The sequence below is a fragment of the Acinonyx jubatus genome, chromosome B2 (genome assembly GCF_027475565.1).
Source record: "Acinonyx jubatus isolate Ajub_Pintada_27869175 chromosome B2, VMU_Ajub_asm_v1.0, whole genome shotgun sequence".
Taxonomy (NCBI): domain Eukaryota; kingdom Metazoa; phylum Chordata; class Mammalia; order Carnivora; family Felidae; genus Acinonyx; species Acinonyx jubatus.
In genome coordinates, this window is record NC_069385.1 from 42,370,743 (window position 1) to 42,385,447 (window position 14,705).

At 33.2% G+C, this 14,705-nt stretch overlaps 1 protein-coding gene across 5 annotated transcripts in view; it reads left to right on the forward strand.

Moving 5' to 3' along the window:
• Nucleotides 1-14,705, forward strand: part of TBC1D32 (TBC1 domain family member 32) — a 206,004-nt gene that overhangs the window by 72,818 nt on the left and 118,481 nt on the right. For all 5 annotated transcript variants that reach the window (XM_015068263.3, XM_027056995.2, XM_053222325.1 and 2 more), the window contains 3 exons: nucleotides 534-672; nucleotides 3,778-3,865; nucleotides 5,783-5,901. In XM_015068263.3, coding sequence (XP_014923749.1) covers nucleotides 534-672; nucleotides 3,778-3,865; nucleotides 5,783-5,901 — 346 coding nt within the window. The remainder of the gene's footprint in view (nucleotides 1-533; nucleotides 673-3,777; nucleotides 3,866-5,782; nucleotides 5,902-14,705) is intronic.

The following is a 14,705-nucleotide window of genomic DNA, read 5'->3' on the forward strand; positions in this document are numbered from 1 at the left end:
AGGTCATGATCTCGTGGTTTCATGGCTTCAAGCCCCGCATTAGGTTCTGTGATGGCAGGACAGAGCCTGCTTGGAATTCTCTCCCTTTCTCTCTGCCCTTCCCCTATTTGCACTGTCTCTAAGTAAATACATACATACACATACATAGATACATACATATGTACATACTTGAAAAAAAAATAAAAAGTATGAAAATAATGGAGAGTTGGGGCCTGGGGACTCCCAGCCCAGCAGAATTACAAGAAGAGAAGAGAAAGAATTTAAAGCACAGATGAGAGAATCTAGGTGTAAAAAAATGCTGACACATGCAGTTAATATTTAATTAAAGTGAAAGAAAATTATTGGGCAGAAAATACAATAAAAGTCATTATTATCAAGGAAAGCATACTTTTTTAAATCTGTTTTTTTAAAAATATTGAATACTTAGTCCTCAATATGTACCCTTTAAGTTTATCAACAACATTAAGCTGAAATATTTTCTTTTAGTTTTGAGTATAATAAAGAAATGCATACCTTTCTTTTGCTTGTTTCAGTATGGCTTGGGAAGAGAATTTGTTAGATGATTTACTAAATTTTGCTGCCACTCCCAAAGGACTACTATTTCTTCAAAGAACAGGTGCCATCAACGAATGTCTGACATTTATGTTCAACCGATACGCAAAAAAATTACAGGTATGAATTACCATCTGCTAGAGGCAAAAAGAATTTTTCTTGCTGTAAAAGCTATTAAGAACATCATTCTGTCTTCTCTGAGTGAAGAGGTTATTAAACCTCAATTAAAAAACCATATAGCATTGTAATATTTAACTTGATATTATTTCAGGAAAGCATTAGAATTGATGTTGGTATCTATGGATATGTTTACAGGATGGGAAACAACCAGATGGAATTGAAAAATATAGTTAACCATCCAGATGTGTTATAAATATAACAAACATCTGGTTGTACTAAAGCTGGGCAGAATTTCAGGAGGAGGAAATTCACTATTGGGTCTAAATGTACACGTTAGTAAGAATTTGGTCCTCACATTAAAAAGAAAAATATTTGTAGATTTTTAGATACTGTTAAATAAAATGTACAGTGTAATTTAGCCCTTTCTCTTAAGTCCATTAAGGTGTATTCAGCTTTTTGCTGTGATGGTGTAAACATTCCTGAACTTTTGGGCTTTTTAGGATTATATGTATGCTTTTAAAAGTGTCTTCTTTGTCTCTCACAGCTGTTGTATATTGATGTTACTAGGTTACCAGGTTGTAAATACGATTTTATTTGTTCTTCAGTTCTAATTCCCTGCTTTTGTTTAAGTCTATAAAAACAAAAAACTTAAGAGTTTTTGCCTGTGAAGGTAAGTAGTTTTTGAGAGACGGTCCTGACCATTCCTCACAAATAAAACCTATGAGCATTAGTTCATCAGTTTGACATAAGGTGTATATGAGCAGATGTGTTTTTAATTATTATTTAAATAGGCTTCAAGTATAGAGAACTTACTTACATGCCTCAGTTTATGGCATACTGCTGTCATTTGTCCATGCAAGATGTTGTCTTAATTAATTTTATTCCCTGTCATTTCTGGTTCACAGTTCCATTTCACCCTGTGTGTATTCCTCTACCCCAGACTTCCATGCTAATGTTTTTAATATGTGTAATATCCTGGGATATGTATATATCTTGTAGAATGTTGTCTTAGTCCATTTGGGCTGTTAAAATACCATAGACTGGGTGGTTTATAAACAGAAATTTACTGCTCAGTTCTGGAGGCTGGAAGTCCATGATCAGGATGCCAATGTGGTCAGAGAAGGGCCCTCTCTGGTCACAGATGCCTCATTGTATCCTCACATGGATACGGGCTCGGGAGCTATCTGGGATCTTTTTTTATAACAGCACTAATCCCATTCATGAGTTCTCTCCACCTTATGACCAAATCAAGGTCCCATTTGCTATCTCACCTTTGGAGGTTAGGATTTTAACATACGAAATTTGGAGGTGACACAAACATTCAGACTATAGTAAATCCTGAAGTTTCTCAGGATTTTTAAGTTTACATATATGGCCATTTTAATTTGAATTTCTCTGTTGGTGAGTTTGAATCACCTTGTGTACTAGTTAGCCATTTGTTTTGTTTTGTTTTTTTACATTTTTGAAAATATTGAAGCAATTCAAAGACACTTATCAGATGCCTGAGACTGTGCATACACAACTATTGCTATTGTGATAATACGGCTAGGAATAGATGTCTCTGTTTTAACATTTATGAATAAAAAAAAAAAAACAACCCTAGTCTTTGTACCACACTGGTTGTTATAATAGAAGACACTGTTCCCTGAACCTCAGTAACTTACAACCTTGTAATATAATACAATAGTTTAATGGTGCTTTATGCTATTCAAGAAATTTTTTGAAAATTTAAATTCTCCATTATCTTGTAAGAAAGCCACTAGGCCATTTCCTTAATTTTGCTGAAGAGAAAGTAGAGACCCAGGCTTGTTAACTGATCTGCACATACTCTCACATCTACTTACAGCAGTAAGACTCGAACTCAAATTTGTGTTTCATGAAAGCTGAGTCTTAGTAAAGCATCTCTAACTTCTATGAAGTTTTTCTTTGCCTCTTCCTTTTCAGTACTTAGTGTGAATCTAGGAAGCCCCTGTGGCTGCTGATATCTAAGTCAGCAGGGTCAATGGGGTTGATTGATCAGTAAGGTATTTATTTGGTTATTATGGAAGGAGAGTGGGGAAAAAAAATAGCCATTCATATTTTTGTACCTCTCTGTCATCTAACTACAAAACTAATGTATGGCAGGTTCAAGGAAAGTGGAAAATATGAGTAATAAAAATGGAAAAGGAAGGCAAACAAATGGAGACATGAATAGAAAATCCAATCTAATTCTTTCCCATGGGCTTTTAGTTCCCTGTCTACTTTTTTTTTTTTTGCCTTCAAGACTGAATGCACAGTTTATATCTTAAAAATTTGATTAAAACAGGTCCTTTTTTAAAAAATCAATTCTTTTAATGAAATGTTGAAAAAATACAAATTGTGAATGGTTAACTTTGTTTAGATATCAACAATTTTATTAGCCAACCTGGTCTTAGCTAAGATCTAAGGAGGAACACTGTTTATTTTCTGTTATTTCCGTATTGTTTTCTGCCAGGAGTGATCCTTGTGTACCCTACCAGGAATACATGTATAGTACTCTTTGTGACATGCAAATTGTCCAGTGTTTTCTACAACACTATTTATAAATTTGTATGTTAATGATCAGTATTCTTTGTGTGTTTAATATATATATAATTACTTTAGGGAAAAAAATCACATTTCCTCTAAAAATGATTGCCATTGAGAAGATATTATTTTTTTAAGTTTTTTTTTTTTTTTAATTAAGAGTATAGTTTGGCTGACAGTCAATACAGATTTATATGCGAGGAAATTTATTATTGAGAGACTGACCTAAGGAATAAAATAACAGCATTTAAATTTGGAAGGAATGTTAATCTCCATCATGGTCAAAGTCTTTTGTTTTAACCTAGAGAGGGAAGTGACTTGTTCAAAGCAAAACGCTACTTAATTTTACAGCTGGGACCAGAACCTCTATCTGAAATGAGAACCCCCAAAATATTAACTCATTGACAGGGTGTCTGAGTTTGTTTTGCTGCTCATTATGTTTACTTAAAAGAATGTCTAGTATTCTAACAAGAAGAATCAGTAACCTACATGTAACATATAAATAAAATATTAGCATTTTATGTTTTCCTGCTTTTCATTGTTCCTTATTCATTTTGTTAGATCAGCAGGCATAAAAAGTTTGGCTATGGAGTTTTGGTTACACAAGTGTCATCAACAGCAGCAGGTGCAGTGGCACTACAAAGTTCAGGTAGGTTTTTTCTTTTAATCAGAATGTTAATAATTTTAAATAAAATGAGCAAGCCAGTAGAAAATTTAACTGGCATGATCAGCTCTCAGGATATTTACTCTATAAAGTTCTTTTTCGCAGGTTTGGCCTTAGGTAAGGGAAAGTTACAAGGTTTCCTTTATCTTTTCTCTTCCATGAAATTGCAATGGGATTTTTTTTTCCCTTGAAGTATATATACACAGCCTTGTTCTCTTTCCTCAGAACAATGGAACATAATGAATTAAACTGAGAAGTACTTGATGCTTAAGCAATTGTCTTCATCTTATAAATCCCCTTTCAGTACAGTTGAATCTTACAAGATTTTTTTTCCCTCTTAAATCTTACATGATTTCTTAATGCTCAGTTTTAGTGGCCTGTATATGCATCAAAATATACACAACCACAATAATTATCATACATACATACTATTTCCTTATTCTTCTTCTTTCTCTTTTGCCCTTGAAAGCTTAGTTTTCACCACTTTTACCGCTGTATTTGCAGTCAGCATATATTATCTACAATGGATTGAATTTTTAAGAGTTTAAACATTGGGAATTTAATATACCTTAAGGCTATCTGAACCCTAGACCAGAGAGACAAGACATAACTTCCAATAGAGATGTTATGGTTATATTTTTCAAAGTTTAGTGTTGATGAACTAGAACATCACTGACCATAATTGGTCCTTTCCTTAAGTGAAAATATTTTACTATAATATATCTTAAAAACTTTTCGGCTAAGCTAATTTGGAGTACTTGTATTATGAAACGTGCTTCTTGGAAGAAGTTGTCCTAAACTGAACGACTTATTTTTTCTTCTACTTAGTGTAAAATCTAACATATTGCTATACTCAGGGGCATATTAGTGGAAGCATTTGGAGGTACAATCTCAGATTTCCCTGTTGGTCAAGTCATTAAGCTTCTGAGCCCAATACTGTCAAGCTTCCCGTGAGAGGATTAATTGCAATAATTTTACAGGACAAAGGAAGGGAGATTAACATTGCTTGAATTCCTATGATCTCTTAGGGTACTATGTTAGGAACTTCATATGTATTGTCCCATTTATACTTCATGGCAACCATCGAAAATAGCACTGTTTCAGTTTTCCAACAGGGGACCTGATGCTCTAAGAAGTTGAACAAATCTAAGGACACGACTACTAAGACTGCATATTTGTAATTTGATCCCTGATATTCTTGATTTCAGAGCTTTTTTTTTTTCCTGTTATACCAGAGGAACCTTTCTGTTCTAATGTTATTATGAATTTACTGATTTTATGATTAGGTGTTCTGTTTTACACTTTTTTAAAATGTAATTTGATTCTTCATAAAATAATAATCGCCTTAATAATCACTTTCATTTAGATATATAGTACCTGATTCAGAATTTAGACTGTATTGAGCCAAAATTGTGTGAAATGAAGAATTGTTTTCAGCATAGGAATTATAGAAACAGTTATATTAGAATAAGGAACACACTTAAACTCTTTTAAGTGCCTACCCTGCCTCCTGATACACAACATACACATATACATACAAACACATACCACCTTTCAGCTGCCTTTCTCACTCGAAGAGTAAAGGGTAAACCTTATTTTTCAGAAAAGCATGGTGAGACGTTATTGGCCAAGTGATAAATCCAGAGACTCAAAATTCAGTTCTTTAGGGAAATGGTCTCTCAGAATTTAGTCATTATATAGTTTTAGGATAATGAGGTATCATATAGGTATAATTAACAACAGGAGATATAATTTCTACTAAGTTTAAAGGTTATTTCTTACAGAAGATGTAAGTATGTGTCTTTTGTCAGTGAGAACCAATCTTGTCAGAGGGATAATTATATCTTTCTTCCATAATTCCAAGAAATTGTATACTGTAAATATGTATATAATTCTTCTCAGGGTTTATTAATGCACTTATAACTGAATTATGGGCCAATCTGGAATGTGGAAGAGATGATGTTAGAGTAACCCATCCCAGATCTACTCCAGTGGATCCTATTGACCGGAGCTGTCAAAAGGTAAGAAATGATTTGAGTATCTCTCTCAGAAATTACTTCATCTAGACTTTATCTATATTCGGTTACAATCACCAGCTTCTCCAGTTTCTCTTCTTCTTTTTTTCATTTCTAATTTTTGTTTTCAAAATAAGTGGCTAGAACTACCAGTGTTCCATGGGAGTTATATTTTTCAAGGATGTTTTCCTTTCACAATATTTTTACTGTCATTTTTCTCTTAATAAAGAGTGATATATACCAGACATGCTATGAAAAAACAAACTCTCTCAAAAAACCCTGAAACAAACCAATCAACCAAAGCAAAAAAAGATAAGTAAGCTTTTGCCCTTTGGTTTAAATCTAATAGAAAATTTTCAGGATTATTTGAAGCAGGGATGGGTGAAGAAAAGATGCTATCCTTTAGAGAAATGTGCCAAAAAAGAAATTCTGAAGCACCTATACAATGTTCTATTATAATTCAGTGGCTTTTATATAGTTGACATGTTTGCAAATTTCACTGAAGTTATTCGATGGTTCCTGTCTTTGACTTTATGGGAGCCTGGGAAAGTTTCAGTGGATGTCATAAAATAATCTTAAAAAATTAAGTTCTACTTTCTATAATGGTAGGCTAGTTCTTTCCGGTAGAAACATAAACTCAGGAAAAATGGCTTAAAAAATCAACTAGTTAAAAGTACTGGAATGGCTAAATAGAGGGGAAAAGATGGAGGTGAGTCACTATGTAGATGAAAAGATTGATACTGTTTGAAATTCTGGATTTAACAGACTTTTGCTTGAGGGCAGGTACCAGTTGGTGCTCCACAGATAGAAATCCATCTCTAACAAGTTTGAAAAAAGCAGAAGAGAAGGTTTAGCAGAAGAGAAGCAGAAGAGAAGCTGGAAAATGGAAGGAGGTCTCTGGAAAGTAGAGAAGTACCTAGGGGGCACCTAAACTCTGTGTTCATATGGTTCAGATGTTAAGACTGTCTCCTGAACTTGGACTTCACTGATATCAGATAATCTTACCACAGAGGTTAGAGTTTAGAGTTTGAATTTGCCATGTTAACTGCTAAATTAAAATCAGCATTGGGGAATATACCTTTCATAGTATATTGGATATCATCCATAATTACTAGACATATGAAGAATAAGAGAAATGTGATTCTTACCCAGAAAAAGGCATCTAGTAGATTAGGAATGATGATTAAACTGAAATTATTTATCAAGGACTTTGAAGAAGTTGTTATAAGTAGCATGTAAAGGGAAATATGCTAGTAATAAATGAACAAATTGGAAATTATAATAGAGAAATAGAAGCTATATAAAAGAACCAGATAGAAATTCTAGATCTGGGGTGCCTGGGTGGCTCAGTCAGTTAAGCGTCTGATTCTTGGTTTCAGCTTAGGTCATGATCTCATGGTTTTGTGAGTTCTAGCCCCACTTTAGGCCCTGTACTGGCAGCTCAGAGCCTGCTTGAGATTCTCTCTCTCTCTCTCTCTCTCTCTCTCTCTCTCCCTCTCTCCCTCTCTCCCTCTCTCCCTCCTCCTCCCCCTGTCCCTCTCCCTCCCCCTCCCCCTCCCTCCCTCTCTCTCTCCCCCTCCCCAACCCATGCTGTCTTTGTCTCTCTCAAAATAAATAAAAACTTAAATTCTAGAAGTAAATACCTTTTATTTGAAGTAATTTTTGTGAGACCTCATCTAAAAATTTAATATGTTTGGTTGGTGTATCAAATGGAGGAGAAGGAAAGTGGGATAGAAAAATATTTGAACAAAAGCTGAATTTCTAAACATCTTAAAAAATGTAAACTTAAAGATCAAGAAACTTAGTGAATCTCAAGGAAGAATATGCAAAGAATGAAAATACAATGGAAACCACAGCAAGGCCCACTTATAGACATACAAACTGCTGAAAACTAAAGAGAAAGAGAAAATCTTGAAAGAAGCCATAGAAAATCATACATACAGGGAACAACAAAAAAGTTTGCGGGTGTCTCATTGCAAACTGTGGAGGCCAGAAGATAATAGAATATCTTTGATGAAAGGGGAAAGCCCAGTCCACCTAGAATTCTATATCCAGCAAAAATATCCAAAAAAAAATTTTTTTTAAAGTGAAATAAACTTTTAAAGGCTAAGAAAGTATTTTACAGCAGACCTGTGTTTTATTTAACACTAAAGGAATTTCTTCAGGTTGAAGGACAAGGATACCAGTTGGGTATTTGAATTTTCACATTAAAAAGAAATTGCAAGCGGGTGAGTGAGTATAAAAGCCTGTTGTTTTTCTTTTAATTTCTTGTTAGTACATAGGACTCTTTAAAAGAAAACAATGCCATATATAGTGGGGTTTATTTTATACTTAGAGGTAACATATATGACAGCTCTACCACATGGGGTAAGCAAATGGTATAATGGTATGTGAATCTATGTGACTTTAAGGTTCTTAAATTTTACATGAAGTGGAACACATTAATTTTTAATACCTAGAAAATATTTATATTTCAGATTTAAGGTTGGGATTTGATTCAACTTATTGTACTTTGAAATAGAAATGTCAGTATAAACTAATGGTTAATTTCTGTGAAAAAAAATTGTATACTCTTATAAACTATGAACTGAAAGATCTAGAAATAGCTCCTAGCAAACAAACATCCTTAGTGCTTAGCTTGTAGTTACAAATATTATTCCCTAAGGATTCTGCTTTCTTTTGGGGTTTAATTTTACTGTCTTTTAAATTATAGAAAACATTAATATGCCCTCAGTTTATAATGAGGTACACTAAACTTATTTTCAGTCGAGTCACTTCTTACCTTTCTATAGCTGTGTTTTGGAGTATGATAGACAATAACACCATGTGGCTATGTAAACCTACTTAAAACTAAAATGAAAAATTCAGTCCCTCAAATACATTAATCTAATCTTAGATGTTCAGTAGCCACATGTAGCTAGTGACTGTTGCCCATTTCAAATTATATAACATTTTCATCACCACAGAAAGAAAGATCTACTGGACAGCACTGACTAGAAAAACCATTAAATAATATGCAAAAAGATATAGCCAAAATAAAATTCTAAAACAAACAGAAAACAAACCCCAAAGGGCAGAGATGGAAGAATAGGGGAACAGAAAGGGATGAAGAAAAAAGGAAACAAATAGGAAAATAGTAGCCCTAATCAATAAGTGCATTACATGTGAGTGACTAAATAATTAAAATGCAAAGATTTTCAGAATAGGTAGAGACAGCAAACATTTGGGTCTTAAGAAATTTCCTACAAAGAAAAAGATACTGATAAGTTGACAATCAATGAATAGAAAAAGAGAGGAAAAACTATACATTAGAAGACTGAAATAGCCATATTTAATGTCAGATAAAGAAAATGAAGTAATACCAGATTAAGAAACATTTGATTATAATGTAGATATAACATTCATAAGTTAGTTATGATCCTAAAAATAAGATACAAAACATATGAAGTATTAAAATAACTTAAGGAATGTTTGTTCTTCCTTCCATGAACATGGAATGTTTTTCCATTTTTTTGTGTGTGTCCTCTTCAATACCTTTCATATGTGTTCGACAGTTTTTGGAATACAGAATTTTTACCTCTTTAGATTTATTGCTTTGTTATTGGTGCACAGAAATGCAACAGATATCTGCACGTTGATTTTATATCCTGCGACTTTGCTGAATTCATGCATTAGTTCTAGCAAGGTTTTGGTGGAGTCTTTCAGGTTTTCTACATAGAGTATCATGTCATCTGCAAATAGTGACAGTTTGTCTTCCTTGCTGATTTGTATACCCTTTATTTCTTTTTGTTTTCTGATTACCGAGGCTAAGATTTCTAGTACTATATTAAATAGTAATGTTGAGAGTGGGTATCCTTGTGTTGTTCCTATTGTAGGGGAAGGGCTCTCAGTTTTTCCCCATTGAGGATGATATTAGCTGTGGGTCTTTTGTATATGGCCTTTATGATGTTGAGGTATGTTATATTATCCCTACTTTATTGAGGTATGTTCTATCTATCCCTACTTTGCTGAGGGTTTTTTTTTTTAAATCAAGAATGGATGCTGTATTTTGTCAAATATATTTATTATGTCAAAATTTTTCTGCATCTATTGAGAGGATCATATGGTTCTTTTATCCTTTTATTAATGTGGTGTATCATGTTGATTGATTTGTGACTATTGAACCAACCCTGCAGCCCAGTAATAAATCCCACTTGGTCATGGGGAATAGTTCTTTTAATGTACTGTTGAATTTGATTTGCTAGTATCTTGTTGGGAATTTTTGCATCCATGTTCATCAGGGATGTAGTGGCCTGTAGTTCTTTTTTGTGGGGCCTTTGGTTTTGGAATCAAGGTAATGCCTGGAAAGAGTTTGGATGGAGCTAGAATGTATTACGCTAAGCGAAATAAGTCAGAGAAGGACAAGTATCATATGATTTCACTCATTTGTGGAATTTAAGAAACAAAATAGATGAATGTATGGGAATGGGCGGGGAAAGAGAAGAAAGGGAAAAAAACCACAAGAGACTCTTAATGATAGAGAACAAACTGAAGGTTGATGGAGGGGGGTGGGTGGTGGGTATTAAGGAGGGCACTTGTGATGAGCACTGGGTGTTGTATGTAAGTGATGAATCACTGAATTCTACTTCTGAAACCAAAATTGCATTGCATATTAACTAATATAAAAAATAAAATTAAAAAAATAATGAAGAAATAGATCCACAGTAACAGTTGAAGATTTTAACATTCCTCTTTTAGTGATTGATGTAACAGATCTTTCAGTTTGTTGATAGGTACATGGTATGAATATCACTAATTATCAACTGATCTAATTGTTCTTTATAGAATATTATATTCAGTGACTGCAGGGCACCTATTCTTTTCAAGGGCACTTCGCATTCTTACCAAAAGACTTGCTGGGCTAGAGTGCAAGTCTACATAAGTTTAAAATGATTGGAATAATACTGAGTATGATCTGTGGCCACAGTAAACTTAAGAATCTTGAGCTAGAAGCTATAAAAACCCAAATCCAAATATTTGGAAGTGCACCTCTAAATAATACACAGCTCAAAAAAGTCAGAAGGAAAATTTGGAAATATTTTAAACTAGAAAATAATAAAATATAAAATTTGTGAATGTAGCTGAAGTGGTGCTAAGAAGGATATTGAACTGTAATAATATTTACAGTAGAAAGAAATACCTAAAATGAGTAAATCAAGGTTTTACTCTAAGAAACTAGAAAAGGAGTAAAGTATACCCAAAGCACATTGGAAAAAAAGAAAAAATAAACATTTGAGCAGAAATCAATGAAACAGAAAAAAGACAAACGAGAAAAGTAACAAAGCCAAAAGTTGGTTCTTGGAAATGATTATTAAAAATAAACCCCTGGCTAGACTGATCAAAAAAATGAGAGACCGAAAATTGATCAAGAATGAAAGAAGAGTTTCACTAAAGACCCCACAGTTATTAAGGAATAGATAAAAGAACATTGTGATCAGCTTTATGCTATGAATTGAACAATTAAGATAAAATTGGCAAACTTCTTAAATATGCTTACCAAAAGTGACCCAGTATAAAATAAAAAAATCTGAATAGCTATGTATCTGTTCAAGAAATTGAATTCATTATCAAAAAAGTTTCCATAGAGAGAACCACATGGTTTTACTGGTGAATTCTATGGAACTCTTATAGGAGAAAGAACACCAATCTTACACAAACTTTTTCAGAGAACAGAGGTGGAAGAATCAGTTTCTAACTTATGTGATGAGGCCAGCATAACATTGATATGAATGAGACAAACTGTTAATATATATATATGTATATGTATATATAATTTTTATGTAAAAATAAATATAATGTATAAAAATCACAAATATTTAATATTAAATTAATTATAATTAATATATTACAGTAAAATTAATAAAATATTATCAAATTGTGTACTAATATATAAAAGTATCATTTTTATGATCTAGTGGAGTTTATCCCAAGCAACAGAAAGTTGGTTTCTCATTCTAAAATTGGACTTTAATTCACTATATTAACAGAATAAGGAATTTTCCTACAATGATTTCACTAGACGTGGATACATCATTTGACAAAATTTAATGCCCATTTATGAAAAAACTCAGCAGATTTAATTACATCTTATAAATGCTGTCTTTCAAAAACATGAATCTTACATGTAATGGTGAAATATTGGACCTAAAATCAGTTCACTCTTATTTAACATTGTAGGTCTTAGGACAATAAGGCCAGAAAAAAAAAAAAAAAAATAGAAGGCATACAGACTAGAAGGAAAGATGTAAAACTATTTGAAAATGATTTGATTCTCTCATCTCAAAAAACTTGCTGTTATTGATTTCTGTTAGACACCTAAAAAATACATTTTTGGTTTAATGAGTATAATTGATATCTGTCATTCTTAGAACCCCAAATCTTAATTGCTTGTCCTCCAGTATTGTCTGCCCTCAGAACCATTTTCCTTCATAGCTTTCTATCTGTAAGGTAAAATGCAATTCCTATTACTTTTCTGGAAAAACTTTGTTCTTTTTCCTAGAGGATGAAGGTAGAGCTCATCAACATAGCACATCTCCTCCTGCCTACCTGCCTGCTACTTTGCAGTCCTAGCTCTCATCTCCCTTCTCTGTGCTGTATAGTGTCCTCTTCCCAATGTCCTTCCATCCCTCTCAGTAGTATAGCACCATCAGATCATTTAGAGAGCCATTTTAAATGATCTAATAGTATATTTGTTCTGTATTACACTGTGAGCCCTTGAGGGCAGGGGCCATTTCTTTATTCATTCATATTTTTATTGGTAGTATGTGGCATAATTGCTCATAAGCAGCTAGTGTTAAAATATTTTGAATTAATAAGTAAATAGATGATCATTATCAACCTGAAAGAGTTTTAATTCATTAAAAAAGTATTTGATCTTGGGTAATTTTTTTTTAAGTTTATTTATTTTGAGAGAGACAGAGCACAAGCAGGGGAGGGGCAGAGAGTATCCCAAGCACGTTCTGCTGTGCCAGCTGTGGAGCCTGATGTTGGGCTCGAACCTACAGACCATGAGATCATGACCTGAGCCAAACCAGGAGTCGGATGTTTAACTGAGTGAGCCACCCAGGCATCCAGGATCTTGGATTTTAAAATGCTTTAGTCTCAGAATGCCTGGGTGGCTCAGTTGGATGGATGTACAACTCTTTGATTTTAGCTCAGGTCAAGATCTCATGGTCTCTGTGTTGGGCTCTGTGTGGACAATACAGTCTGCTTGGGACTCTCTCTCTCTCCCTGTCTCTCTTCCCCTCTGTTGCTCACTCTCTCAAAATAAACAAACATTAAAATGCTATAGTTTCAAAATATATCAAATATTTGACCTTCCATTTGTTTCCGTACTGTTATTTTACAAAACCTCATTTTCTTCAAGACTTTGAAATAAAATGTTTTGTGCTAACAAATTTTAGGATAATTAATGTCTGATATTAGCAATATCTTAATGATGTTTCTGTGGGTACTCATGATTATGTTATAAATATTTTCTTGAGTTCTACAAGTACATATTAAACCATCACAATTTTAAAGATGCTGATGTCTTTTAAAAATGCTCATTGTATGAAAAATGAATTTTTCTCCTAGAGACAAGCTGCTGAAATCTTCTCAAGTTTCTTTTAAATTGTTTAGCTTGTTTTTTTTTCAAATATAATTACTGAATTGTTTTTACCTGAAGTTTTATATAAAACCTTGTCAGAAGTTTTCATGATTCTGTGTGGTCCACATTATTTTATTTCTTAGATGTAGGTAGGGAAGTTTTCATGTTTACCCATGGAATTCTTCATGTGCAAAGAATACAAAAACTCTCAATATAGTATTGATATATAATCTGTAAAGACCATGTGCCTTTTTGGACAATGTCAAATGTCCATAATAAATGTCGAAATGGGCACTTAAGAGTTTCTTGAAAAAAAAAAGTAAGTTTCTTATATCTGTCATTGTTATAATAGATAGGAAGGACTCATTTAGGGCACCTAGGTGGCTCAGTCAGTTAAGTGTCCAACTTGGCTCAGGTCGTGATCTCATGATTCGTGAGTTTAAGCCCCACATTGGGCTCTTTGCTCTCAGCACAGAGCCCACTTCAGATCCTCTCTCTCTCTCTGTCTCTTTCTCTCTCTCTCTTTTTCTCTCTCTCTCTCTCTTTCTCTCTCTTTGCCCCTCCCCGCTCACACACACACACACACACACACACACACACACTCACTCTCTCTCTCTCTCTTTCAAGAATAAATAAACATTAAAAAAATAATAAGACTCATTTATAACTAAATATTGGGTTAATATTCAGGACACATAAATTATTTACATGCTTAAATTATAAAGCATTTTCTGTTTATTTTTTAGCTTATGTTTTTTTATAAATTAAATAATAAAAATATATGAAGTCTATCTTAATTACCTTTGTAGTCAACAGCTTGGTGATTAGTAAATTTTTCCTAGGTGGTTTCATAGGTGGCCATGAACTCTCTAGTTTTCCTGCCATTTATTTTACTTATAATTGATAGACATATTCCTTAAACATCCTTTCCTTGATGCTAGTTTTTTCCCTCTATAGTGATCACTTCTTGCATAGTGTTCCTTAGATAAGCATTCAGTAAATGGCAACCAGTTTATTAAATTTAGTTATTCTACTTTATGATCACTTTATTGTTATCCAAATGATACCAGCTTTAAATAATGAATGTGTGGATTATGTTCTTCTTAGAAATGGTTAGAAATTCCATCTTCATTTTATGGAATATTCATGGTAAAAAATGGAAGCTTTTAAAGAGCTCATTTTT